The following is a 25,569-nucleotide window of genomic DNA, read 5'->3' as shown; positions in this document are numbered from 1 at the left end:
ATGGGTGGAGCCACTGTCTGCTGACCTTTGCCCCCAGAAACAGCCCCTCAGAGCCTGCCTGAGCCTCCCCCCATGCCCTAGTCTCAGGATGCTCCGAGGCCTTGCCCAAGGCCCAGGGCTTGCCTTGCCTCTGGACCCCTGTTCTGGGGCCAGGCTGCCCTGGGGGTCAGCTTGCACGGGGCTGGGGTCCTTGTGGCGGGTAGCCTGGAGTGTGCCCGGCTTGTGCCAAGGGGCCACTGCCCAGGGTCTGCCTGGGAGCCCAGCGAGGGGCCCGCATGCCCAAGGGAACTTAGGAGGGGGCTGGGAAGCCGCCTCTTCATCCTGGCCTAAGGGACCTGGGGGGCGCGGGGGCCCCTGCCAGGTCTCTGCCGGTCCCCCGGACACCGCCAGCACGCAGAGCCCATGGGCGCCTCCTGCCAGGGTCAGGTCGGTGGCAGCTGCAGATGCGTGTCCCCCGGCAGCGCCCGGCCTGCAGGGCAAGCCTCGTCCTGGCAGCCGCCCAGGGAAGCGCTGGCCGCTGCCGGCCGGGTCACGTGGGAATGGGGTGCAGGCGTCGGCAGATGGCACCCAGCTTCTCCTGCAGGGCCACGAAGGCTGGCCGCTCCTCGGGGCTGCCCTTCCAGCACCCCAGCATGAGCCCGTAGACCTCGGTGGGGCAGGCAGGCGGGCGCGGCAGCCGGTAGCCCCTCACCACCTGCCGCAGGGTCTCGTGGTTGCTCATTCCTGCGGACCAGAGAGGTGGCTGGACTCTGCCAGCCAGGGGGCCCACCCGCCGCCCGCCCCCGGGACCCGAGGCCAGGTGCCCCTGGGGCCAGCCCGGGATGGGGCCCTCCGGTGAGGACTGGCCTCCCGCTGCCACGCCCACCTTGGTAGGGGCACTGGCCGTAGGTGAAGACCTCGTAGAGCAGGACTCCGAAGGACCACACGTCCGACTTCTGCGAGTACACGCGGTAGCTGGCGGCCTCGGGTGCCGTCCACTTGATGGGGATCTTGGAGCCGCTGCTCGGGGAGTAGACGTCGTCCTGGGCGAGGAGACAGCGGTGGGCGGCCGCGCCCGCGGGCCCCGTGTGCCGCCCGCCGGCCATCCGCTGACCTTGAGCAGCCGGGCCAGGCCGAAGTCGGCCACCTTGCAGGCCAGGTCGTCCCCCACCAGCACGTTCCTGGCAGCCAGGTCACGGTGCACGATGCGCCGGGCCTCCAGGTAGCTCATGCCCTCGGCCACCTGGTTGGCGAAGCTCAGCAGCTGGGGCAGGCTCAGGGCCCGGCCCTCGGGGCCTGGGGGAAGGTGGGGCTCAGGGCCAGCCCGGTGGGCGGTGGCTGCACCCTTCCCCTCGCCTCCCAGGCCCTCCCAGGACGGCCCCACGGTGCCGAGCACCCAGCAGGAAGGCGGGTGCCCCGCCCCGGGACAGAGAAGGGCCAAAGGTGGGGGAGAGGGGCTGGGCCAACAGTGACCTTGTGCCTCGTGGTGACTGCCCGGCGCCCCACCCGAGCCTCCCGACCCGGGTCCCCACTTGGCCCCCTCCACGGGCAGGCCTGGCCGGCACCCAGGCTCCGGGGCCAGTGCTGGCCAGAGGCAGGCGGGCGGGGCCCGGGAGGCCCTGCGGGGAGGCCTCTGCTCCAGGCCGGGGAGTGTGGGCCGGTGGCTGGGACACTCACTGCCCAGGTAGGCCTGCAGGCTGCCCTTGCGCATGAGCTCCGTGACGATGAGCACGGGCTCGCCCGCGGAGCACACGGCGTGCAGCCGGATCAGGCGCTCGTGCCGCAGGCTCTTGAGCGTCTGGATCTCCTTGGCCAGGTCAGTGAGCTTCATGTCGGCTGCAGGAAAGGCTCAGCTCAGCCCCCCACTGCGGCTGGGGGCGGCTGGGGGGCAGCAGGGGGCGGCTGGGGTGGGCGCGGGCGTGGGCGGCCTCACCCACCTGACTTGATGACCTTGACGGCCACGGGCAGGGCGCCCAGCCACAGACCTTCCCACACCTCCCCGAAGTAGCCTCGGCCCAGCTTCCTGCTCAGCGCGAACTCGGAGCGCGGCCGCTCCCAAGCATCCTGCTCCGGGGGCACCTGTGGGACCGACACTCAGGTCCTGCCCGTCCTCCCAGGCCAGGGGCCGTTTCTCCCGGAGCCCAGTGCTGGCCTGGCCGGGCGGGGGCCAGGAGCTGACCTCTGGAGGCCGCCCTAATTGCTCAGGGCCCTAAGTGGCACCTTCGCCGGGCCGGATATCCGTCTGCAAACACTCATTACACCTGCCCGCTGCCGCGACACCAGAAGAACCGGATCCAGCAGCCCGCCGGGGTCGGGGGGGCATCTCCTCCCACAGCTTCCGCTCCTGGGGCTGGGGTGAGGGCTTCCCAGACTGCACACCCCTCTTGCTGCTCCCCGCAGGCCTGTGCTGGGGGTGGGGGCACCCTCTGGAACTTGCAGAGCTGGAGAGCCCACCCTGCCGCAGCAGGGCCAGCCCGAGGGGGGGCCCCACGGGGCCTGGTGTCCCAGCCAGTGCTCCTGGCTTCCTGGGGTCTCTGAGGGGAGCCTGGCAGGCCTGGGGGCTGGGCCCACCTGGGGTGCGCAGGGCTGCAGCAGCGGGTTCTGGATCAGCTTCCAGTTGACCTTGTAGTAGGCGAGCAGCTCCTCCAGGCCAGGGAAGAGGCGGCCCTTCTGCAGGTAGAGGCCGCCATCTGCCGCCGTGGAGATCCGGTAGTGACAGACCTTGGCCGGGGCCCGCACTGGGCGGCAAACGGGAGGCCGGTCTCTGTGGCAGGTTGGCCTAGACTCTGCGTACCCCACCACCCTCTGGGGGGCCCACCTCAGATCTGGCCCAGAGATGGCCAGGTGGTGTGGGAGAGGGTGTGCGGGCAGCTGCCAGCCAGAGCGGGGCCCGGTGAGTGGCCACAGGGCGGGCACACAGCACAGGCCCTGGGAGCAGAGGGCGGGCCCAGGAGAGGCCGAGCGGGTGCATGCGTGAATAAGTGGATGACCAGGTCCTCCAGGGCACTGGCACGGGGGCCCTGGGGGGGCTGGGCCACTGACCGGCGGCAGCCGGGCCCTCGGTGGGGACGGGGCACGAGCAGCACCTGGTACCTGACAGGGAGTAGTCGCCTTGGCTGCTCTCGCTGGGCCGGACGAGGAACGCCCCCGGCGCGTTGGCGGTGGACAGGAGCAGCTGCTGGGCCTGCGTCCTGCTGATGCTGCTGAAGAACCAGCTGCAGAGGGTGGGCGGCGGTCACCACACAGACCCCGGCCCAGGCACCGGCCCTCGCACACTCCGGCCACCGCTGTGACTGGGACCACCCCCCGGGGTGTCAGCGGGCACTGGCCCTGCTCACAGGCTGTGCCCCCCGGGGCCCCAGGGTCACAGGCCAGTCCTGGCCTCTGTGAGCACAGGTGGCTGGGCTCCCCAGCGCCCCCTCCTGGTCAGGAGCCACACCCCGGCACGTGGGCGTGGCGGGCAAAGGCCTGCCCGGGGTCCTGTCTGGCACCCACCTGGAAGGCAGGCACCTGAGTCACACGGGTGGGGCTCCCCCATCCTGTCCTCGGGTCTGCTCCCCAAGGCCCAGCCGGAGAGCCCTGCACCCGAGTCAGCTCTGCTGCCTGGAGCTTCCAGGGACCCAGGGCCTGTCCCGGGGCCCACCCCATCCCCGGCCCCCAGTCACCCTGACGGGAGTCCAGAGATTGGGGGTCAGGGCCAGTGGGGATCAGCAAGGATCCTAGAAGACCCAAAAATGACCCAGAGTGACCAGTGCAGGGGGTGCCCCAATAAGGGAGCCGGTGGGCTGCCCTAGAAGCAGATGGCTCTGGGGGCTGGAGTGGGGCCCTGGCAGGACCCCAGGAGCCAGGCTGGGAGTCAGGGTGGCCAAGGTCACCAGCCAGGCTGGAGTGAAAAGTGGGGACAGAGGCCTGAGGGATTGCAGGAGAAGGCAGGGGCAGCGTGTGCCGGCTGCAGAGGCAGGCGTGGCCCCAGAGGGTGAGGGAAGCAGGGTGCTCGTGGGGGGGTGGCGACGGGAACGGGGGTGCAGGCTGGAGCTCAGGGTCTGCCTGCCCTTCCTGGTCGGGGGCCAGAGGGAGCCTTCCCAGGTAGCATGGGGAGACCCCTGGCTTCGGGGTGATCTTGGGGGCTCTCCTTGGGCAGGGGGCAGGGGCGAAAGGAGGTGGAAGAGGGGCCCTCAACAACCAGGGAGCAGCGAGGTCTCACGGTGGGGGTGGAGGGGCCCCGCCTGGCCGGGAGTCTGGGCTAATGACACCATGAGTGCGAGCAGCCCTTTCATCCCGACCAGCAGACGGTCATTAGCCTCCCGCGCTGCCCCTCCCGGCCCAGGAGCCCTGACGGGCCTGCGGCTCAGGACAGCCAGACTGGACGCTGCGCTGAGGACGGCAGGGCCATGCCCGAGGCTTGGGGCCCAGGGACTGTCTACACCGCCGGCTCAGAGCCAGACACAGTGGTGCCCGGAGGCCGCGTCTGGCCAAGAGGCCACCCCCTCCAGGAAGCCCTCTGGGAGAACATCCTCTCTCCTCTCTGGGGTGCGGACAGCGTGTCTGTGCCCTCCTGGGGGGCGGAGGGGCAGCCCCTCATCAGTGCCTGCTCCCCAGGCTAGTTCGTGGGGGGTGGCCCAGGGGCAGGGCAGTCCTGTGCCCACACCCGTCCCAGCCCAGGGGGCGGACAGGCTGCTGGCTGAAGGTGGACAGGTGAGAGGGGCAGGGGCGAGCCCCGAACCGGCGTCGCCCCCTCCACACTGGTCGCCCCCTCACCCCTCACCGCGCAGGGGGACATGGCGCGGCCCCCGAGTCCTGGCGCGGGTTGGCGTCCGGCCCAGCGCCCTCGGGACCTCCCCGCAGCTGCCAGGAGAGAACCGGGCCTGAACGCCAGGACGGACCCCTGCGTGTGGGCAGCAGGACCCGGCGACGGACAGCGCCCCAGAGCGACGCCTCAGCGGCCGGCCTGATGAGCGTCCCCGCTGCCCGCCTGTGCCCGCTGCTCCCCGCGGCGGCAGCGCCAGGAGACGGGCCTCCCTGTGCGCCCAGCCCTGTGCGCCCTGGCACAGCGGCCCCGGCGCCGCCCGCCACGGGGGGGGGGAGGGGGGGGAAGGGGGTGGACGCGCTCCCGCCGGGGCTACTCACGGTCGGTCTGGGAGCACGTCGGGGCGGCCCTCGGCCACGGGCGGGGCGCCGGGCGGCCCCGGGAGCGGGCGCGCCTCCAAGCAGGCGCCGTCCTGCGGCTCCTCCTCGAGCGGCGGCTCCAGCGCGGGGGGGTCGCCAGGGCCGGGGCCCGGCTCGCCCGCCGGCCAGATCCTGTCCCAGAAGAAGGCCAGGAAGGCCAGGCGCCTCCTGAGGAAGGGCTCCATGGCCTGCGCGGGGCCGGCGGGGACACGCACGGACGGGGAGGCGCGCGCCCCCCGCGCCAAGGCGCTGCCCCCGGGTGTGGGCGTCGGGCCGCTCCTGCGGCGCCCCCCGAGGCACGGGATGGGGCGCAGAGCCGGGAAGGGCGCGGGGGGGCCCTGCCCTCGCCGCGCGGCAGCTGCCCCGCCCGTCCCCCGCCGGGGTCTGGCACGCGGGACTGGGCCCCGCCGCTGGGAGCTTCTTGGGGCGGACCCGAGCGCCCCGGGACCGGCCTCGGGGGCGGGGCCGAGGGGTGGCCCCGGTCGGCCCGGGGCGGGGCCGCGGCGGGGTCCGCCCTCCCCTGGGCGTCCCGGGGCGGCACAGGCTGCAGCCCGAGGCTCGGCCCTGCCCAGGGGCGCGTCCCCGAGAGAGGGGGGCCGGGGGGACCGCGCACGCCCCGCCCGCGCCGGGCCTGGGCAGTGGCCTCCGCGCGCCGGGCGAGCAGGGGCTGGACTCCGGCGGAAAACTGCCTGGGCCTCTAACAGTTGGCCAAACAACTTGTCACCACAACCTGGCGCGGGGCAGAGGCTGAGACCCTGGCCAGCAGCAGAAACTCCCCAGGAGAGCTGGCCGGGTCTCCGGCCCCACCCAGAGTGTGTGCGTGGGAGGACAGGCGCTGTCTGCACCCTGGTTACCCCCAAATGCACAAACTGGGACGTGGTGGAGACTCGGGGTCACAGATGTGCCGGGAGCCCCCAGCACCTCTGCAGGCTGCAGACCCAGGCCCCAGCTCAGGAGTCAGGACAGGGAGGTGGCGGGTGAGGGCAGCAGGTGAGTCCTGGCACCCCTCCAGTGCCCCTGCCCTGGCCAGCCTCTGCTTCTGGGCCGGGTGGGGAGAGCAAAGCCCGCCTGGCTGCAGCAGGCCCGCACGTGCGGCTGTCTGTGCCATTCACACCGCCCCGAGCCGTGTGGCCTGGCCTGGTGCCCAGCAGCCCTCTGGGCCGGGTCTCCAGGGAGCACGGCGGGCAGGCGAGCACAGGGTCTGAGGAGTGCGGGGCCCACCCCAGCCCCTCCATTCTGTGCTGGGCCTGCTGGGCCTCCAGGCCGCGTGGCCGCAGGAGGGCCTCGTGCTGACCATGCGGGGTCAGGTGCTCAGGCGCAGGGTCCTCCTGGGCCCTGCCCATCCCCCAGAGCCAGAGACCAGGCTTCAGGGTCAGCACTGACTGTCCACCGTCTATGGGCAGCAGGGGTGGCGGTCCCCGCCTGCCCCATGCTGGGGCCCAGGCCTCCCATCAGCCCAAAGAGCAGCCCCAAGACTGAGGAGGGGCCGAGCGTGGGGCACCCACCCTGTGTAGGAGGCAGGCTGGCGGGCTGGGGAGGGCATCTGTGTGAGGGGAGGGCCTGGGCACAGGGGTCAGGCCTGGCTCTCAGACTCACTGCCCTGCACCCCTGGGCAAGGTGCTGACATCGTGCTGTGCCTCAGTGTCCCCATCTGGAAAGGCCTGGACTCCCAGGCAGAGGGAGGGAGGACTCTGAGCAGGTCTGCCAGGCTGAGGCAGCAGCCCAGGGCCGCCCCTGCGGGCGGGCGCTCAGTGGCACACAGGGGCCGGTGCCCACAGCCCTTGGAACGCGAGCAGATGGGCCGGGCAGTCCTTGCTGAGGGCACTCCCAGGGCACCCGGGCGCCCCGGCTGGGCACTGTGCTTGTTACAGGGCAGGGAGAGGGGCAGCCCAGGCCCGCAAACCTGCCTTCTCCAGATAGGTTCTGCCATCCGCCGCATCAGCACAAAACATACGAGACTTCAGTGGGAAGGAGCTTTAATACAGTTAGTGACCAACACAGGAAAGACAGAGAACCTCGTTTCTAAGTCAGGTACCCAGAGGGACCCGTCCCCTCGCGGGTCAAAGCCCACCCGAGCAGGACCGGCCCAGAGCGAGGCCCCAAAGCTGCCATGAGTCTAAAGCACCTCCCAGGGGGACCCACAGAAAAGCGTCAGAGACAGACAGACAAGTCTGGGAGGAAAAGAGCAACATCAACGTCAAGACAAAAGCCGCCCTCGCCCCCTCCCCGCGGGTCTCTCCCACGTCGGAGCCGCCCTGTCCACGCCCGCCAGGCCAGCGCGGCTTCTTCACGCGTCTCCATGCGCCTCCCCAGGCTCCTTCTGGCTCATCCTGCTCCTTCCTTCTCAGTCTCCTCTGCAGCTGCTTCTCCCTGCTCAGCTCCACCCCCCTTGGGTGGGGCAGGGAGCCTGGAACCTCCCCCTCTCCTGGGGACCCCCCTGTTACATGCTGAGTGGAGGATGGTCCTGACATGAGCCCCATGGGGAGGGCTGCCGCTGAGGACACCGGCTGTGGCCCACGGGGACGGGCCGTCTGGTCTTGACTGGGTCGCGTCCCTGGGCCGCCAGCTCCTCGGGGACGTGGCCGAGGTCACACGTGAAGCGACAAGTATTTTGAAATTAAAAGTAAGTTTTAAAAATTGGCTGGGGCCTCCCTGGTGGCTCAAGGGGTTCACTCAGCCTAAGAAGGTGTCCACAGTCTCTGCGGCACGAGTTTGATCCCCAGCCAGGGAGTGACCCACAGGGCGCAGCAGACCCTTCCCGCCTCCCGCTGCAGTGAATTCCAGTGGCTCTGCCTGTTCTGCTCCCCGCTCCGTCTCTGGGGAGTCCTCTCACCCCCCCGCACCTCTGGCCTGCACCCCAGCTCTTGTACGCATAAATAAATCTTTAATAAATAAAAATTGGCTGAAGTACAAGAAACAGAAAGGGGGGGCTGAGGAGGGGGGCTCCCCTCCCAGCTCCCTCCTCTGTTTGTGGCTGGGGTGGGGGGCCTCTTGATGCTGACCCCTCGTAGGGGGTCTTCCTGCGCTTGGCAGGCAGCACCCTGTACCCCACCCAGGCCCTGTCCTCAGACCCCCATAACAGCACAAGGGCAGCGGGCCTGGACTGAGCCAGTGCCCAGAGCGGGGGTGCAGGTGGAGCCCCCTCCCCAGGCCAGGTGACCTACCCTTAGGGCCTCCTCCCCAGCAGCAGGTTGGGGGGGGCAGCTCGGGGGCAGCCGTCCTGGGGGAGGGAGTGCTCTCACACGCCGGTGGCCTCTGAGGGGCCGGGGAGGGGTGGGGGTGGTCCTCCTGCCTATGTCCCCCCAAGGGGGCCTCATCTTTTCTGAGACAGACACAGCTTCGGGACCCCGCAGCGGCCCTGGGGGAGGGGCGCCCCGGAGCTGTTTGGACCGCCCCGCCCGTCCTGGTCACCCTGGAGCCCCACGGCCTCCCCAGGGGCGCCGCTTGGGCAGCAGCAGGTGCGGGGCTGGGGGTCGCTGCCCAGAGCCCGGCGAGCGGGCGGGCGCGGGCGGGGCTCGCGGGGTGCGCAGGGGCCCCCTTCCCCCTTCCAGCGCCCGGCGCTGGCGGCCGCAGCCTCCGGAGACGCCTCCCCCGGCCCACCTCGAGCTGAGCTTCCGGACGAGCCGCTGCGGAGCCCCCAGGTCGGGGCGCGGGGCTCCCCAGGGAAGGGAGCAAAGGCTCAGGTCCCGGGGCGCTGGGCCGTGGGCGGGGCCCGGGCCGGGAGAGCGAGCGGATTCGGGGTCTCCCCACAAGCCCCGCCCCACCCAGCTCGCGGCGTCACAAAGACCCCGGTCCCCATGGCGACCCGCCGCTCCAGGCTGGCCGGCTGGGCAGTCCGCGGCTGCGCCTCCGCTCCAGACGCACGCAGGGCAGGTGGGCGCGGGCCGGCGGGCCGGGGAGCAGGGACCGGCTGGTGTGCGCAGGCGGCGGGGTGAGCAGCGGCCCCCCCGGCTCGCGACCAGTGAGCTCGGCCCACTGGAGACACCCCTGACCACAGCCAGCCCGGGCAGGAAGGCAGCTGTCCGCCACCCTGGGCTCGCTGGGGCAGGACATAGGTGGGCGACCTGGCTGGCGCGCAGCTCCCTCCCGCCGCGGGCGCTGACCGGTCTGGCTGCGCTGACTTGGGCTAAAGCCAGCCGGCGCTGGGCTGTGGCCAGCAGTCACTGGCCCCCCAGAGGAGGCTGGGAGCTCCAGCCCAGGTCTGTGTCCCCACCCGCCCCTGGGGGCCCGGGGCCTGGGACTGCAGCCAGGGGTGTTGGTCCTTTTCAAGAGCGCCCGCCAGACCTGGGGGCACTGCTGTGTCCAGTGGCTGGCACACCTGCCCGGCCACTGACACGAGACTTGGGGGGCAGGCGGGGGAGGCTCCTGCTCGTTAAGACGCAGCGGGGAGGCTCTTCCCAGGCCACTCCACTGGCCAGTGACTGGGCGCCTGCCGGGCTGCTCCAGCCCCAGAGTCCACTGTCTCCATGCCATCTGGAGGCAGCAGGACAGACAGCCGTCCTCGGAAGGTGCTGGCCTCAGTGCCCACCACCCAGATCCACAGCCTGCCCACTCACCCCCATGGGCTAGACCTGCTCCCTCATACAACCTCCCCCCGGGATGACCAGGGGCCAGGCATTGGAGGGCCGGGCCTAAAGTTACCCCCTCCGCTGCAACACTGCCATGGGGCGCGGGCAGGCAGAGGCCAACGCGGTTGGAGCTGACGCCTGGCCCTCCACCCCCAGCTTCCAGACAATGGACTTCCAAGTGACAGGCCTGGGCCTGGACAAAATGAAGCTGGACAGTCCCCAGGCCGTCCTGGACCAGGAGGAGGCGGAGGAGGCCGAGGGCCGGCAGCTGCTGGAGCCGCAGGCCTGGAGGACGTACACGGAGCGGCGTGCCGCCCTGCGTGAGTTCCTCACCTCCGACCTGAGCCCCCACCTGCTCAAACGCCACCACGCCCGTGTGGAGCTGCTCCGCAAGTGCTCCTACCACATCGAGGTGCTCCCCAAGCACCTGGCCCTGGGCGACCAGAGCCCGCTGGTGCTGCCCAGCACCATGTTCCAGCTCATCGACCCCTGGAAGTTCCAGCGCATGAAGAAAGTGGGCACAGCCCAGACCAAGATCCAGCTCCTGCTGCTGGGGGGCCTGCTGGAGCAGCTGGACCGCGGCCGGGCCGAGCTGGATGCCCTGCTCGAGTCCCCGGACCCGCGGCCCTTCCTGGCCGGCTGGGTGCGGGTGGAGCGGCAGCTGGGGGACCTGGCGGCCGTCATGGACAGCTTCCTGGCCACGATGGTGCCCGGGCGCCTGCACGTCAAGCACCGCCTGGTGTCTGACATCGGCGCCGCCAAGATCCCGCACATCCGCCTCATGCTGAGCACCAAGATGCCCGTCATGTTTGACCGCAAGGAGTCGGTGGCCCACCGTGACTGGGTCAGCCTGCGCTGGTTCGTTGCTGTCCAGCCGGCTGTGCCCGAGCAGTTCGAGCTGCGCTTCAAGCTGCTGGAGCCGCGCACGCAGCAGGAGTGCGCCCAGTGCGGGGCTGTGCCCGTGGCCGCCTGCAGCTTCGACCTGCACAACCTGCTGCCCGACCGCGCCTACCGCTTCTCCGTCAGGAGGGCCGAGAGCCACACGCTGGTGTACGAGCCCTGGCGGGACAGCCTCACGCTGCGGACCAAGCCGGGGGCACCCCCCGGGACCCGCCCCTGACCGGCTGACAGATGCTTTTCTGATATTTATCCACTAATAAAGAGGAGTATAAACGAGCGAGAAGACACAGCCCTGCTTCCCTTTGCCAGGCGGCGCTGCCCCGAGCGCCCCTCCTCGCTCGCCGGGCCCCGGCCCAGCGCCTCCCCACTCTGGGGGCTCCGGGGTGGACCTGCGGACGCTGGCTGGAGCGGCAGCGGGAGTCCCGGCGTGCCCCCTCTGCGGCCGCCCGCCCCGGGCCCCCTGCAGGCTCATGACCCGGGCGCGGGCGACGGCCAGGCCACCCAGACCCGGGGCCGTCGTGTCCGCATGGCTCACCCCGCCTCACTGGAGCAGGCGCCAGCGCCCAGAGGACACTTCGGTGTTTTTTTTTTTTTAATGACAATAAAAGCCTGTCTTCTCCCCAGAGAAACTGAAGTTCGTCTGCGCCCCATCCTGCGGGGGGTGAGGGCCAGGGGCTCGGGGCCCCACAGGACGCTGGTCAGCTGCAGCTGCTGGGTGGTCCTCGGCCCCACTCCTGGCAACCGGCCCCCGGTGGCCGCCAGCCCCTTGCCCGCAGGGCCCGCCCTGTGCCCGCTCCCGGTCAGCCGGTCAGCCCGCAGCAGCCAGGCCCAGGGACGGCGCCGGCAGAGGCCGAGGCCCGCGGGCGCCCCAGCACGTGCCTGGCAGCCTGGCCACTGCCCACACAGCCCAGCCGTCAGTGTGAGGTGGGCAGGGCCTCTGTGGGGGGGAGGGGGGAGGGGGGAGGGCGCGGCACCACCGGGCATAGGCGAGCAGGGCTCTCCCCGCTGCCGGCGCCCGCCCTCCCGCCCCCAGCTGCGGCCCCGCCCAGCCCAGCTGCGGGGTGCGTGCAGGGGGGGGCGGGGGGGCAGGTCTGTTTCCTGCTTAGCCCAGCGCTGTTTACGGGGGCGGGGAGGGCCGCGCTGACGGCCGGGGCGGCGCCCACATGGGGGCTCCCCCTGCGCCCCGCGGAGCAGCCCGGCTGGGGGCTCCCCCTGCGCCCCGCGGAGCAGCCCGGCTGCGGCCTGACACTGGGGCGCCCCGCGCCTCCCTCCCCCGCGCTCAGGCCCCCTCGCGGTTCGACGGGGCAGCCCGACCCGAGGCCCCACCCTCGGAGAGTGGGGGCCCCCGCCCCCCCAGCTTCCTGCCGCCCTGCCCGCCACGCCCCTTCCTCCCGGAAGCCCCCCCGCCCCCCCTCCCCGCCGTGGACTCCGCTCTCCGCGCGGAAGGCGGAGCCCCGGGACCGTCCATCCCCACGCCCGTCCCCTGCCGGCCTGGCCCTGTGACCCCCGCCCGCCTCTCGCCCCGCCGGCACCGGGAGGCTTCCCGGCCAGCCCGCCCCGGGCCTGCCCACACGCCGGCGAGGAGCCCGGGCAGCCCGGCCAGGACGCTGGCAAGGCCGGCAGCCTGCGGCCCTTGGACCCGGACCCCAGGCCGGCCCCACCTGGGGACAGAGGTCGGGATCCGCCCGGCACCAAGTAGGCTCAGCAGCTCCCCGTCCAGGCACAGGCCGTGCGGGGCGCCGGGCGGCGGACAGCTTCAGCCCCCCACACTCCGGGAGCCCCGGGACACGGACGCAGCCCGCAGCCAGAGGGCGGCCACCGCCGGCCGACCACAAAACACCCCCAAGTAAGAAGTGACGCGCAGACTTTATAATAAAGTTAACATGGATCGGGGGACACGGACACCTAGAAAACACACGAACCTGGAATGTAGAAATGGGACCTGTAGAAAACGTGGAAGCAGAGACGCCCCCGCACAGCGGCCCTGCCGGGCGGCCGCAAACACCGCCTTCCCGCACCCCAGGACGCGCCCCAGCCCGCCCGCCCCGCCGGCCGAGCCGCCCGAGGAGGCCGCAGGCAGAGGGGCGCAGCCCAGAGCGGCCGGGCGTCTGCGCCCCCACGGGGTATTGCACATTCGGGGCGAGGGTGGGGAGGCCGGTGGGCCCGGCCCGCCCAGGGGGCACACGGGGCAGTGGGCCGGATACCAAGACCCGCTGCCCGCCCTGAGTTTGGGCTGGGCCTTCCAGTGAGAAGGGCTCTGGCTGGACCCATGAAAGGCGGGGTCCAGTGGAGCCCAGCGCGGCCCGGGAGGGCGTCCAGACAGCAAGCACCCAAGCCCGGCTAGCCCGGGCGGTCTGCGGGCCGAGGGGCTGGGGATGCTCCGTCGCTGTCCCGGCGGGCGGCGGCTCCTCAGCAAACCACAGCGGGCCGCCTCCGAACCCGCACCTGGTTGGCGGGCACCAGGCTCTGCCGGGCCTCGCAGAAGTCCAGCAGCCGCCGCCAGAGCGGGCAGCAGCGCAGCAGCAGGTGGTCTCCTGCGAGGGGGTAGGTCAGTGGTCACCAGCCCCCGGCAGCCCCTCCCAGCGGCCCCAACCCAGGCGCCCACCCCGCCAGCCCCACCAGCCCCGCGGGAGGAGCCGCCCCGCCCCGGCCCTCACCAATGAGGCAGAGGCCCTCCTGAGCCCGGGTGATGGCCACGTTCACTTGGTTGGGGTCCACCACGAAACCCAGGAACTTTTTCAGCCAGCCCTTGGTGGGCCGCTGGTCCACATCGCCCTCCGGGCAGGATCGGACAGTGCTGACCAGCACGTATCGCCATTCGCTGCCTGCAGGCAGGACGCCCGTGAGGCCCCTGGCCCCCAACAGCCCCCTCTCCCCAACCCCCAGGCCCCTCGCCCCAGGCTCACAGGGACGCCCCCAGCGGCACCCCTCTCCCCACCAGCCCCCGCCCTCCCAGCGCCCCACACTCGCCGGTGCCGGACAGTCTCACCCTGGCTCTTGGTGATGGAGCAGACGGTCACTCCCGCGACGCCCTCTCGCAAGAGGGCCCTGTTGATTTCGGCCGCCTGCGCGTTGTAGGGCGTGAGGACGGCGATGTCCTTGGGCTCCACAGTCCTCCCCAGGGTCAGCTGCTTGGCTATGCGGACCTGCGAGACCGAGGGGTGCGGTGAAGCCCACCCGACCCCCCGCCCTGGGCACCGGGGCCCCAGTGGTCACCTCCGCTCGCCTGCCCCCTCGGGGCAGCCCCCAGCACTCACCACCTCCGCCACCTCCTCCGGGTTGGCCTTGGAGTTCTCGTTCCCTTCGTCCGTGGACACCAGCAGGCTCTGCTCGTGGCCCTGCACGTGGCCGAAGATGACAGGGCAGCTGTCCCGCTTGGCGTGGCCCAGGACGCTGGGCGGACGCCGCAGCCCCTCATAGGTCTTCAGCTGCTGCTTGTAGAACTCCATGGACGGAAAGGCACAGAGGCCCTCGTGCTGTGGAGGGCGGAGCCGGTCAGCGAAGGGGGGGGCAGCGAGAGGCCACAGCCCGGCCCCCTGGTACCCACCATGCGGTACTGCGTGTCCAGCATGTAGGCGTCCATCTGGTACCTCTCGAAGAGAGACCGGTCCAGCCCCAGGTTCTGCAGCTGCTCGTTCTTGACGACCGGCCGCAGCTGCTTGTGGTCCCCCAGGAGGACCACCTGGGGGCAGAAGGACGTGTGACCCCGTCCCCGCCAGCCCCCGCCACGCCCCTCCCGCGGGCGCCACTCACCTTCTCAGCCTGCGGGAAGCTCACCAGGGGGATGAGGGTCTCGGGCTCTGTGGCCATGCCCGCCTCATCCACCAGCACCTGCCGCACGTCCAGGCTCTTGAGGCTGGCGGAGGCCGCGCAGGAGCACGTGCACAGGACCACGCTGTGCCGCTCCAGCTCGTACTTCCTGGCCTTGCCCATCACCTTCCTGTACCTGCGGCAGGACACTCTGCTCGCCGGGGCCCACCTGGCCCCGAGGGCGCCCGTAGCCCTGGCCACTTACTGCGCGAGGTCCTCTTTGGGGAAGACCTCCCCACTTTGCAGCCGGGTGTCAAAGGCCTTGATGTCGGCCGCGTAGGGGTTGGAGGGCTGCCGGATCCGGTGGTGCAAGGTGATGCTCCTGCGGGAGAGCCCCGTGAGGCCACGGCCGCCCTGCCCGGCCCTGCCCCCGAGGGCCAGCACCCCAGCAGGTCCCACCTGAGGGCCTGGTTGGGCCTCCCGTCCCGCAGGGTCCTCCTGGGCGGGCCCCTGCTGCTCACGCCAGGCACCGGGAACTCAGTGGCCTCCGCCTGCTCGCTGTACACGCGCAGGGGCTTCAGCTCGGCCACGCGGCTCAGGAGCAGTCCTGGGGGGGAGGAGGCCGCTGTCACCATGCCCACACCCAGCGGCACCCCGCCCCCGGCCACGCACCTGCCAGGACGTCCACCGACTTGTTGGAGGGCCCGCAGTACAGGACGCAGGGCTGCTCCGGGGCGGAGGGGCCGCCCGCCTGCGCGCGCTCCGCGTTGCTCCTCTGGAGCCAGAACACGATGTGCAGGCCCACGACGGTCTTCCCCGTGCCTGCGGGACAGCCCGTGAGCAGGCCCGCCCCCGCCGCGCCCCCGCCCCCCCCGCGCCCCCGCCCCCCCCCCCCCCCCCCCGGCCTGGCCCACCTGGAGGGCCCTGGATGACGGAGAACGGCCTCTTCAGTGCCTCCCTGACAGCCCCAACCTGGCTGGGGTTCAGCCTGTGGCGGCCTCCGGGGATGTCCAGAGAGGGGAGCTCCAGGAACCTGCTGGGGACCCCTGTGGAGGGAGGCACCTCCCTGAGCACACTCCGCCCCAGGTGGCCGTGGGGGGCGGGGGTCGCCGACCTACCTCTGGGGGGCGCGCGCCTGCCGGGCGCGGGGCGGGGCAGTGGCATGGGCCGGCCCAGGGCGATGCTGATGACCAGCTGGGAAGCTTCCCTCAGCCTCCTCACAGCTTCCTCCTTGCGGCTGGGAAGGGGCGCAGACGGGCCACTCAGCAGAGTCCCCAGGGAGGGGCCTGCTGCCCCCCAACCTTGCACTCCCGCCCCCAAGCAGGGCCCCGCGCCCCCAGCGCTTACAGGTCAGGAAGCTGCTTGGGCAGCACCTCCACAGTGAAGCGGGCGCCGGGCCGCAGGGCCTCTTCCGGGGCCATCTCCGGGGCCGTCTCCGGGGCCGTGCGGTGCACGAAGAAGCGCACCCGCCGGGGCGCCTCGGGCTGGTCGGCCCAGCCCTCCGCCTCGTCCGCGTCCTCGGTCAGCCCGTGGGCCACCCAGGTGTACGTGGGGGGGTCGATGCCCAGGAGCGGCCCGGGGCCCCCCGCCGGGGGCCTGGCCGGCAGCCCCTCCAGCCGGACGCAGAGGTAGCAGTGGCCGAAGCTGATGTTGATGCAGTGCTCCTGCAGGAAGGAGGCCTCCAGGAAGAAGGAGCCCCAGAGCCGGCTGGGCGCCTTGGCCCCGGCCTCCCGGGCGTCCCAGGTGATGGGGACGCCCCGCAGCGTGATGGAGTCGTTCTCGGCCACCGCGCTGGTAACCGACTCCAGGGAGCAGAACGGCCCCCACAGGCGGGTGTACTCGTCCACGCTGCGGAAGCGGTCCCGCCCCGCAGTGGGCGCCGGGACCGAGAAGCAGGCCCCGGGCCGCTCCACATGCTCCAGGCAGAGGCTGAGGCCGGGCGCCACGGTCCACAGCTGCAGGGCGGGTGCCAGGAAGCCGCGCTGCAGGGAGGCCCCGAGCTGCACCTGCAGCACGTCCCCGCCACCCAGCTCCCGCACCACCTCCACGAAGTGCCCGCAGGGACTGCGGCACACCTGGCCCGGTGCCTGCCGAGGGGGCACCTGGGCGCCCTGCTCCCGCACCAGGGCGGCTGCCTGCGGCCACTGCTCCGCCTCCACCAGCTCCAGCAGCCGCTGCCAGAGGGCGGCATCCACAGGCCGGGTGTGAGGGTCCTGCAGCACACCGGGCAGCGGCGGGCCTGCCCCCGCGGCCCCCACGGAGTAGATGCGGCGCCGCCACATGAGCCGCAGGCCCTGGCGGCCAGCCAGGCGGTGGGGGTGCTCGGCCAGCTGCAGGGAGCGGTAGAAGACAGGGCAGGGGTCCGGCAGGGAGTCGGGGTTGGCAGGGAAGAGCAGCTTGAAGCAGCGGGCACCCTCCTCCACATCCACCGCCACGCCCAGTTTGTCCTGCGGCTGGGCCTGGAGCTGCACGGCCAGGCGCAGGTTGTGGGTCCGGCGCTGGTAGCCCTGAGCGCGGGCGTGCTGCCGGCCAAAGTCCTGGCACAGCCGGTCGATGTCGCTGGCCGAGTAGGCACAGTCCCCCCGGCCCAGGGCCAGCAGCAACAGGCGCTGCACCACCACATCCAGGTACCTGCGGATGGGCGAAGTCGCCCAGGTGTACCAGTCCACCTGCAGCGCGTAGTGGCGGGCCGGCTGCTGGTCACCCTGGCGGGACCGGCCAAAGGTCGAGCGGCCCAGGGCCCTGCGGAGGTCGAGGCCCACAAAGGCCAGTGCCGGGTGCAGGTCGTCCGTGGTCAGCAGGTCCACCAGCAAGCTCAGGTCCTGGGTGCGGGCAGCCTGCTGGATGTGCCCCCAGAGGGCGGCCAGGACGGTCAGCTGCGCGCCGGGCGGACCGCCCTGCAGGTGCTGGCGCAGGTGCAGTGACAGGGGCACCAGCGCCCGGTGCTTCTCGCCCAGGGCCTCCAGCTGCCGGGCGCCAGGCGCAGGCTGCCAGCGCAGTGGGGTGACCGTCCGCGTGGGCTCGCTGCCCACCAGGAACTCTGCCACCAGGCTGTTGAACTGGACCATGTACTCCTTGACCATGATGTGGGCGGCGCGGGCGCCCAGTGTGCCGTCCTCCTCAGGCTGCTCGTGGTGGCGGCCGCCCTGTAGCCGGCGCCGGCGCAGCACCCTGGCCAGGTGGCAGGCGGCAGCCACACAGGCCTCCACAGAGTCCAGGCAGGTGGGCAGCTCCAGGCCGGCACCAGGGTGCCCCGTGATCAGCTGCTCGGCCGACTCGTAGGTCAGCTGGAAGTTGGAGCAGACCACGGAGGGCGCAAAGCGCTGGCCCCTGAGCTGGTCGCTGCCCTTCTCGACAGTGAGGAAGAGGGAGAAGGCCAGGCGGTCCTGGCCCGGCAGGAGGCTGAGCGCGTCCCGGCTGAGGTCGGCTGGCAGCATGGCCACCGGCTCCCGGTCAGGGGCGTAGAAGGCAAGGCCCCGCCTGCGGGCCTCCAGGTCCAGAGCCCCGTCCCTGGGCAGCAAGCTGGCCACGTCGGCAATGTGCACAGCCACCTCGTACCTGGGGCCCAGGTCCCGCACGCTCAGGGCGTCGTCCAGCTGGCTGGCCCCCTGGGGGTCCACGGTGAAGGTCAGGAAGCCGCGGCAGTCCTCCCTGCCCCCGGGCGCCCGACCCAGCTCCGCCTGGAGCTTCTGCACGGCCCTGGCCACCGAGGCCGGGTCCGGGGCGGGTGCCTTCAGGCCATGCTCCAGGTCCAGGATGTGCAGGCCGTGCTCCCAGGTGGTGGCCTCGGGCAGCACCTCCAGGATGATGCCCAGCGGGTAGTAGAAGCGCTCACGCCACAGGACCACCAGCACCCGGAAGAGCCGGCGGTGCCGGGCCTCGGGGGGGAGCCGCTCAAAGCCCACCTTCTGCAGGCGGCCCCGCACCAGGCGGTGCACCGGCACCTGCTGCGGGTCCTTCAGCTCCGCCACGAAGATCTTGGTGACGGAGCCGTCGATGGGGGTCATGATGCGCGTGTCCCACTCGTCCATGCGGCACACGAAGGCCAGCTCGCGGCGCTGCCGCCGGAGCACGCCCACCACGCGGCCCTGTGGCCGCCCCGGACAGCCCCTGTCCCCAGGGGCCCCGCCCAGGACCTCGACCAGCACCTCGTCCCCAGTGAAGGCCATCCCGCAGTGCCGGCGGCCCCGGACCTGGATAGGGCCAGGACCCGCCGGATCCAGCGGGACGGCGCTGGCCCGGTCGAAGGTCTCCTGCGTGAAGACACAGCGGTGGTACAGCTCGGGCTGCGTGCGCAGCAGGCTCTGCAGCTTGGCCCGGGGCAGGTTCACGTACTGGCGGGCCTGCTGCGGGGACGCAGGACCGGCCACCATGTCCAGCAGCCCGTCCTCCCGGACAGTCACCGTCATGTTCCGGCTCTCATCCAGCAGCTCCTGCAGGATGGCGTCGTCGGCATTGAGCTCCCCATCCGAAGGCCAGAAGTCAGACTCCGAGTCCTCGGCGTCCTCGGCGTCCTCAGCATCCTCGGGGCCTGTGGGCGCTCCGCCCTCCGTGGCCACCGGCTGGGCCTGCAGCATGGCTGTGCCCCCCGAGGCCGCGGTCTTGGGCTGGGAGGCACCCCCCTCAGCCTCAGCCTCAGCCGTGTGCACCGCAGTGGGGGCCCCCGCAGCCCCCGGCTCCGGGACAGCGTCCTCGGCCACCGCGGCCACAGCACCCTCTGCCTGGAGTGCCCCCGGCCGCCAGTGCTGCTGCTGCAGCACACCCTGCTCGATCTGCTGCAGGGACAGCCCCTCGGGGCAGGCGCTGTGGTGCTCCACGCACTCCCGGATGAAGCTCTTCCACAGCCTACTGCAGGGCCCCGTGGAGCAGAGAGCCACGGCATCGCCCACGGCTACCACCAGCGACTGCGCGCGGGTCAGCACTGTGTTGAGCACGCGGGCGTCAGTGAAGAAGTCCCCGGCGGGTGCGCCCGCGCCCTGCAGGCTGCGGCGGGTGTGCACCGTGCTGAGCACCACCACCCGGAACTCCCGTCCTAGAGGGGGGCACAGTCAGGGGGGGCCCGGCGCACGACCCCCCTCCCCCAGCACCGCCCGGGGGCCACTCACCTGGCAGGATCTCAAAGCTGCCCACAGACACCTGGCCCAGGTCCCGCCTCCGCAGCTCCTGCCTCAGCGCACTCACCTGGGACACATGGGGCAGTGAAGGGCGGCCCGGCTGGGGCTGAGGCGGGGGACTGAGAGGGCGCCCCCAACCCCTCCCCGCCCCCACGTGCTCACCTGGGCGCCCTGGGACACGACGCAGATGAGCCTCTGCTCGCGGCCGCCCCAGCAGCGGGGCCAGGTGTCGTGGGCCTCCTGCACCTTCTCCACCACCTGGGCCACCTCGGCCGCGTTGAGCCAGGACGTCATGGACAGGTCGCGCTCGGGGCGGCCGGCCACGTGACAGAAGGCCAGCGGGTAGAGCTGGGGGTGGGGTGGGACGCAGCCGCTGGCGCGGATGGGCTCGCCCTGGGCCAGGTAGAAGTGGCGCGACACGAAGCGCACGATGGCCTCGGTGCAGCGGTAGTTCTCGTGCAGGACCACACGGCTGTCCCGGGCGGCCGGCAGCGCCTGGCGCTGGTAGTGCCGGAAGAGCCGGTGCAGCAGCGTGTGCGCGGCCGCCTGGGCTCGCGGCGCGCTGAACAGCCGGGGCGCCACCTGCAGGTGGTCGCCAGCCAGCACCACGCGGGTGCCGGGGGCCGCGTAGCGCAGCGGGGTCAGCGCCTCGCACTCCAGCATCTGCGCTGCCTCGTCGATGAGGATGTGCGAGAAGAAGCCGCGCGGCACGCGGAGCTCGCGGGCCTGCGAGGTGGTGGTCACCACGATGCGGTGCTGCTCCAGCTCGGCCTGGCCGGGCGGGCGGAAGGCCTGGCCATCGGCCGTCAGGCAGCAGTACTGCAGCGTGGCCGCGTCCGTCTGGCTGGGCGGCCGGTCTGCGTACATCACCCGGAGCGGGGTGGCCTCGGGGTGGCCGCTGCTGACGTAGCTGTGGAAGTGCTCCTGGATGTAGATGTCCGCCGCGCTGGGGGGAGAGGGTGTGTGGGCGCGGGCCCCGGCTGGCAGGCAGACCGCGTCCTGCCCCACGGAGCACAGAGATCAGCAGAAGGGACAGACGCACAGATAAAGAAACAAAGGAAGGTCAGACCCGACGAGGAGGACCGGGCAGCAGCACAGAGCACCGGGCGGCCAGAGAGGGCGTCCTGGAGGAGGTGAAGGAGCTGGGGGAGGTCAGGCCCAACGAGGAGGACCGGGCAGCAGCACAGAGCACCGGCGGCCAGAGAGGGCGTCCTGGAGGAGGTGAAGGAGCTGGCCATGCGGAGAGGCAGAGGCAGAGCAGGAGCTGCAGCCCGCCCCAAGCAGCCGGTGCCCAAAGGACAGGGGCGGCCCTGGACTCTGCTCCTGGTCAGCCTCAGCGCTGGCAGGGAGGTCCGGCGCCGGCCCAGGGAGCAGAGCCGCATGGCAGAGCCAGGGCCTCGGGCAGAGGCGGGGACCCCGAGCCTGGCAGCCGGCAGGGCCAGGGACTGAGAAGGGGAACTTCACGGTAGAGAGAATCTGTTTCTCTAAAAATATCCCAGGGCCTCCCCCCAGGAAGCGCTGCTGGCTGCGCCGTACCCTTGCCCACCACACCCTCCCGGAGACCCAGGGTGGGGAGGGCGGCGGCCAGCGCGAGCGGCCAGGCCTCCAGGGGCGCCCGGGCTCACCTGTTGGTGTGCGTGCAGATGAGCACCCTGGTGTGCGGCTGCCGGATGACCTCCAGGGAGGCCATGGCCAGCGTGTAGGTCTTGCCGGTGCCAAAGGGGCCGTAGATGAGCAGAGGGGGCACTGGCCGCCTGCCCCCCGGGCTGCTGCCCGCGATGAAGGCCACGGCCAGCTTCTGCTTGCGGTTGCCGTGCAGCTCTGGCGGCGTGCGCTGGGGGCGGGGCAGGGCGCAGGCCGCCAGGTTGGGCACCACCAGGCGCTCCTCGGGCAGCGCGTCCACCGCCTGGTGCCAGAGGCGGAAGGCCGTGGGGTCGACCTGGAACTGCACCTCCAGGACGGGACTGGTCTCGGGCTGCAGCTTCAGGGCCTGACAGCAGCCGGCAGGCAGCAGCAGCCAGCGGGAGCACTCCGAGCCGGCCCGGGGCTCCAGTCGCGCCTCGAACACGGTGAGGTCGGGCGCCGGCACTGGGGCGACCAGGGCTGTGCTGACCGCCCGGCCCAGCAAGAAGCCCTGGTCTGTATCTGGCGTCAGGCAGGATGGGATGGGGACCTCGGCGTAGAGTGTCCCGGCCGGCGAGACGCGCAGGCCCAGGGCTGGCGTCTGCAGCGCCGTCTTCAGGGTCACCGGGCCCCGCAGGTTCAGCCTGGTCGGAGGACGTGGGTCAGCTGAGCAGAGCCACCCCCGCCGCCCCGTCCTCACCAGCCCTACTCACTTGGCCACCAGCTGCTGCTGGGCCGCCTCCTCCTCGTACAGGAACTGGTGCATCCTCTGCCGGTAGTTGGCGCAGGAGACGGGCCCTGGGGCCGAGCCGCCACGGCTGAAGTCCAGGGCCAGGGCAGGCGCCTTGTACTTGGCCATCAGGGCCGTCTCCTCGGCTGTCCGCTCCACGCTGGGCACCACGTGGCGGTTGCCGGTGTGCCAGCGCTCCAGCTCCTCACACTGGCCAGGGGCCGGCGGCCCCCGGGCCTCCAGGCCACACCCCAGGCCCAGCCGCAGCTCCAGCCTCCGCAGCAGCGCCGGACGGCGGCCGAAGTCCAGGACCAGCCATTGCTCGAAGGTGCCGAAGGCCTCGCTCTGCACCCGCACCCCCACGCGGGCCTGGGCGGGACAGCCAGGCACGCAGAAGCGCCTGCCCTCTGCGTAGCGCTGGCCCTGCGGGAGGCTGGGTGCCTCCAGCCAGAACGCCGCCCCTGGCTCCCGCCGGAGCAGGGCCACGTGCCGCAGCAGCTCCTGCAGGGAGGGCGGGCATGAGGCCCAGCCGGGAGCCTCCTCCCGCCATGCCCTGGCCAGGCTCCCTCTGCTCAATGGGCTCAAAGCCTGCCCCAGAGGGGACCTTAGGGCATGAGGTGACCAGCGTCCCTTGCTGCGTCAGACATCCCTGGGGGCCCCCCACGGCCTGGCCCGGGAATTCAGTCCCTCAACACTCAGTGCCGACCCCGACCCGACCCTGTCCACTGGGCTGTCCCGCCGGCCTCTCACCTCGGAGTGCACAGTGAAGGTCCAGGTGTGATGGATCTCCTTCTCCTCGGCCTGATGGAGCAGGGGCTGGTCACAGGTCACGGACACGCCGTCCACTGCCTCGGCCAGCTGTGCAGGGAAGTCTGGGCTGCAGCAGGGCCGCTGGGCGCCCCCCACCCGGCCCCGGCCTCTCACACCAGGACCCGCCCCAGCCCCGGGCACTCACCACCAGGACCTCGCTGCTGCTGCGCTGGTATTCGTCCAGCAGCCGCGCCTGGTACGGCGCCAGCCCCTCCTGACAGGCCTCCTTCTTCCGCAGCTGCACGGCCTGCACCCGCTGCTCCCACTCCCGCAGCTCCTGCGGCGAGTGCGCCTTGGTGCACGCATCCCCGTACTCGCAGAGGTCAGGCCTGGGGGCAACTCGCAGAGGTCAGGCCTGGGGGGTCCGCAGGCTGTGCTGGGCTGAACCCCGGCCCCGCTGGCCTGTGTGCGGGAGCCCCGGGCGAGTCCTGGCTGCCGCCCACCCCCCAGGGGTCGACGAGGGCCAGTGGTCACAGGGCGGCAACAGGGCACCCGCCGGTCCCCGCGTTGGCCGCGGTCCCTACCTGGGGCAGAGCTCGAAGGTGGAGAGCCCCATGGGCGGGCTGCGGTGCTCCCAGGCCGCACTGTGGTCCAGGACCACCATCTGCGAGTGCTCCAGGGAGGAGCAATGGTTCTCGAAGGCTTCCTGCGAGCTGCAGGTCACCAGGCAGGCTGGGCAGTACAGCTGGACCCCTGGTCCCTGGGTGGGGGCGCCTGGGGGCCTGACCCCCTTGGGGATGGGAGGGGGAAGCAGGTCCCCCCTCCGGAGCCCCCCCAGCTGCTCAGCCTCCCACACGGCCATCTCCACGGCGCTGTGCGCGTACTGGCATCGGGGGGCTCCGTGCCGGCAGCGCCGGCCGCGCGCCACGTACATGCAGTAGGTCAGCGCCTGGCCGTAGCGGGGCCGCGGCCGCACCTCCACCACCTGCTGCTTGCGGCGGCCCTCGGCGCTCACGTGGGCCAGCAGCGGAGGGCAGGCCCCGTGCTTGGGGCACCGCCCCTGGGGGTCCACGGGGCTCAGGTGCGGGGGGCAGCGTCGGAAGCAGTGGGAACAGAGCAGCTGGAAGTGGCCGCCGAACTCACTGAGCACGGCGTCCGCCGGGCTGGACGGCTCTCCCGGGGCCCTGCCGCCCGGGGCCCCCTGCAGCGCGGCCTTCAGCCACAGCCGCCGGACGCCGTGCTCGCGCTCGAAGGTCCAGACCAGCGCCTCCTCGGGGCTGCGGGCGAAGGTGCACTGGTTGCGGTGGCGCGGGCAGCCCAGCCAGGGCCGGTAGTAGCGGCACACCTCGTAGCGGGCCGGCCGGGGGAAGCCGGGCCGGCGGTCCACCTTGCGCCAGGGCCGGCTCTTGTCCGCCCCCCTGCAGCGGGCCAGGAGCATCTCGCGGGGGCAGCTGTGCTCCACGGGGCGCAGGAAGTAGGTGCTGTCGTTGAGGCGCTGGGTGCAGCGCGAGCAGCCCAGGCACAGCTCCACCTGCGCCCGCAGCCGGGCCAGCGCCGCCTCCTTGGGCGGGCCGGACCCCGGGGCCGCCATCTCGGGCACCTGCGGGCTCGTGGACAGCTCCTGCGGCGGCTCAGCGGGTCCTGGGGGGCGCTCCCTCGGCGAGAAGGCTGGGAGGGCGGCGAGGGCAGGGTCAGGGGGGGGGGGGCAGACTGGGGGCCGAGCCCGCCGCTCCCCTTGCGAGGGGCCTCCAGCCGGGCCCACAGGCGCCTGCCCGGCCCTGGGGGGCCCCCGCACTCCCGGGCCCCCCAGCAGCCCTGCCCGGCCCTGCTTGCGCCCCGGCGCCCCCACTCGCGGCGCCCCGTCTGCGGAAAGGCCGCGGGGTCGGCTGGGGCCGGGAGGGGCGGGGGGGCGGGAGCCCGCGGGGAACTCGGGGCGCGCGAGGATGTTTTCAAAGGCCGGGTGGGGGGAGGGGCCCCTCCGGCGGCGGCGCCCCAGGAGGACGAGACCCCAGGGGCGGCGGGAAGGCCCCGGGGACGGGGTCTGGGGCTCCAGCGGCCACCGGCCCCTCGCGGCCAGGCCGGGCTGCTGGCCAGGAGGCGCTGCCCGCCCCCCCCGCACGCCCCCCGACCCCCGGCACCGCCCCCCGGCACCGCCCCCCGGCACCCCCTCCCCGTACCTCCCCCCACCGGGGCGGCGGGGGGCGGCGGGGGGCGGGCGGGGGCGCTGCCGCTGCCCCGTCTGCACTCGGGGTCCCGCGCCCGCCCGGCCGCCCCGCCCCTCGCGCCCCAGCGCGCCCGCCGGGCGGGAGCAGCCCCGGCCCCGGCCCCGGCCCCGGCCCCCGCCTTACCCTGCGCCGCCGGGGCCCCGCCGCCGCCCGACGCCCCAGCGGCCAAGCCCCGCGCCCCGCGCCCGCCCCGGCCCGACGATCACTTTCGATTCTGCCCCGGGGTGACTCAAGGCCTGACGCGAGCCGCGGAAATTACCTCACGGCCCCCCGCCCCGCCCCGCCCGCCCGCCCGCCCGCCGGCCGCCCCCGCCCCGCCCCGCCCCGCCCCGCAGGGCGCCGGCCCCCCGCGCCCCCCCGCGCCCCCCCCGCGGACCCCCCCCGCGGACCCCCGCGCCCGCCCCCCCCCGCGACCCGCGCCCCCCCGCGGAACCCCCCCGCGGAACCCCCGCGTCCCCCCCGCGGAACCCCCGCGGAACCCCGCGCCCCCCCCGCGCCCCCCCGCGGACCCCCGCGCCCCGCGAGCCCCTCGACTAACCCCAGCGCCCCAAGACCCCCTCACCCCCCCTCACGACCAGCCCCCACACTGTCCCGACTCCTGACCCCACAGCGCCGGCCCCGCACCCCAGCCGGCGCCCCACCCCCCCATCCCTGCTGCCCTGAAGCAGCGGGACCCTGGCCTCTGCCTGCACCCCGCCGTCTCCCACCCGCACCCCGCAGCCCCTGCCCCCGCTGCTCTGGCCCCGTGACCACCACCCCACGGC

At 72.8% G+C, this 25,569-nt stretch overlaps 3 protein-coding genes across 3 annotated transcripts; 1 reads left to right on the top strand and 2 right to left on the bottom strand.

The window, feature by feature from the left end:
- Positions 1-529: 529 nt before the first annotated feature.
- SRMS (src-related kinase lacking C-terminal regulatory tyrosine and N-terminal myristylation sites) lies at positions 530-5,330 on the bottom strand (the record flags this gene model as incomplete). The annotated part of the gene is made up of 9 exons (XM_084246584.1): positions 530-723; positions 866-1,022; positions 1,094-1,275; positions 1,657-1,815; positions 1,917-2,058; positions 2,551-2,717; positions 3,073-3,194; positions 4,745-4,864; positions 5,107-5,330. The coding sequence occupies 9 exons, from the start codon at positions 5,328-5,330 to the stop codon at positions 530-532; spliced, it is 1,467 nt and encodes a 488-aa protein (XP_084102710.1).
- A 4,549-nt stretch (positions 5,331-9,879) lies between these two features.
- FNDC11 (fibronectin type III domain containing 11) lies at positions 9,880-10,833 on the top strand (the record flags this gene model as incomplete). The annotated part of the gene is made up of 1 exon (XM_084246583.1): positions 9,880-10,833. The coding sequence occupies one exon, from the start codon at positions 9,880-9,882 to the stop codon at positions 10,831-10,833; it is 954 nt and encodes a 317-aa protein (XP_084102709.1).
- Positions 10,834-13,022: 2,189 nt separating this feature from the next.
- On the bottom strand, positions 13,023-23,457 carry HELZ2 (helicase with zinc finger 2; the record flags this gene model as incomplete). The annotated part of the gene is given in 20 exon segments (XM_084246582.1): positions 13,023-13,147; positions 13,271-13,438; positions 13,603-13,759; positions 13,871-14,089; positions 14,161-14,295; positions 14,367-14,559; positions 14,629-14,745; positions 14,823-14,970; positions 15,036-15,185; positions 15,278-15,417; positions 15,419-15,476; positions 15,479-15,600; positions 15,711-19,395; positions 19,469-19,544; positions 19,640-20,423; positions 21,103-21,744; positions 21,814-22,331; positions 22,581-22,688; positions 22,786-22,969; positions 23,165-23,457. Coding segments are annotated over 20 exon segments (8,007 nt in total). The 5' UTR covers positions 23,443-23,457.
- Positions 23,458-25,569: the final 2,112 nt, after the last annotated feature.

This window comes from Talpa europaea (assembly GCF_964194135.1).
Source record: "Talpa europaea genome assembly, chromosome: 11".
Classification (NCBI taxonomy): Eukaryota; Metazoa; Chordata; class Mammalia; order Eulipotyphla; family Talpidae; genus Talpa; species Talpa europaea.
The sequence above is the reverse complement of the archived record's forward strand: the minus strand, read 5'-3'. Positions and strand labels throughout refer to the sequence as shown.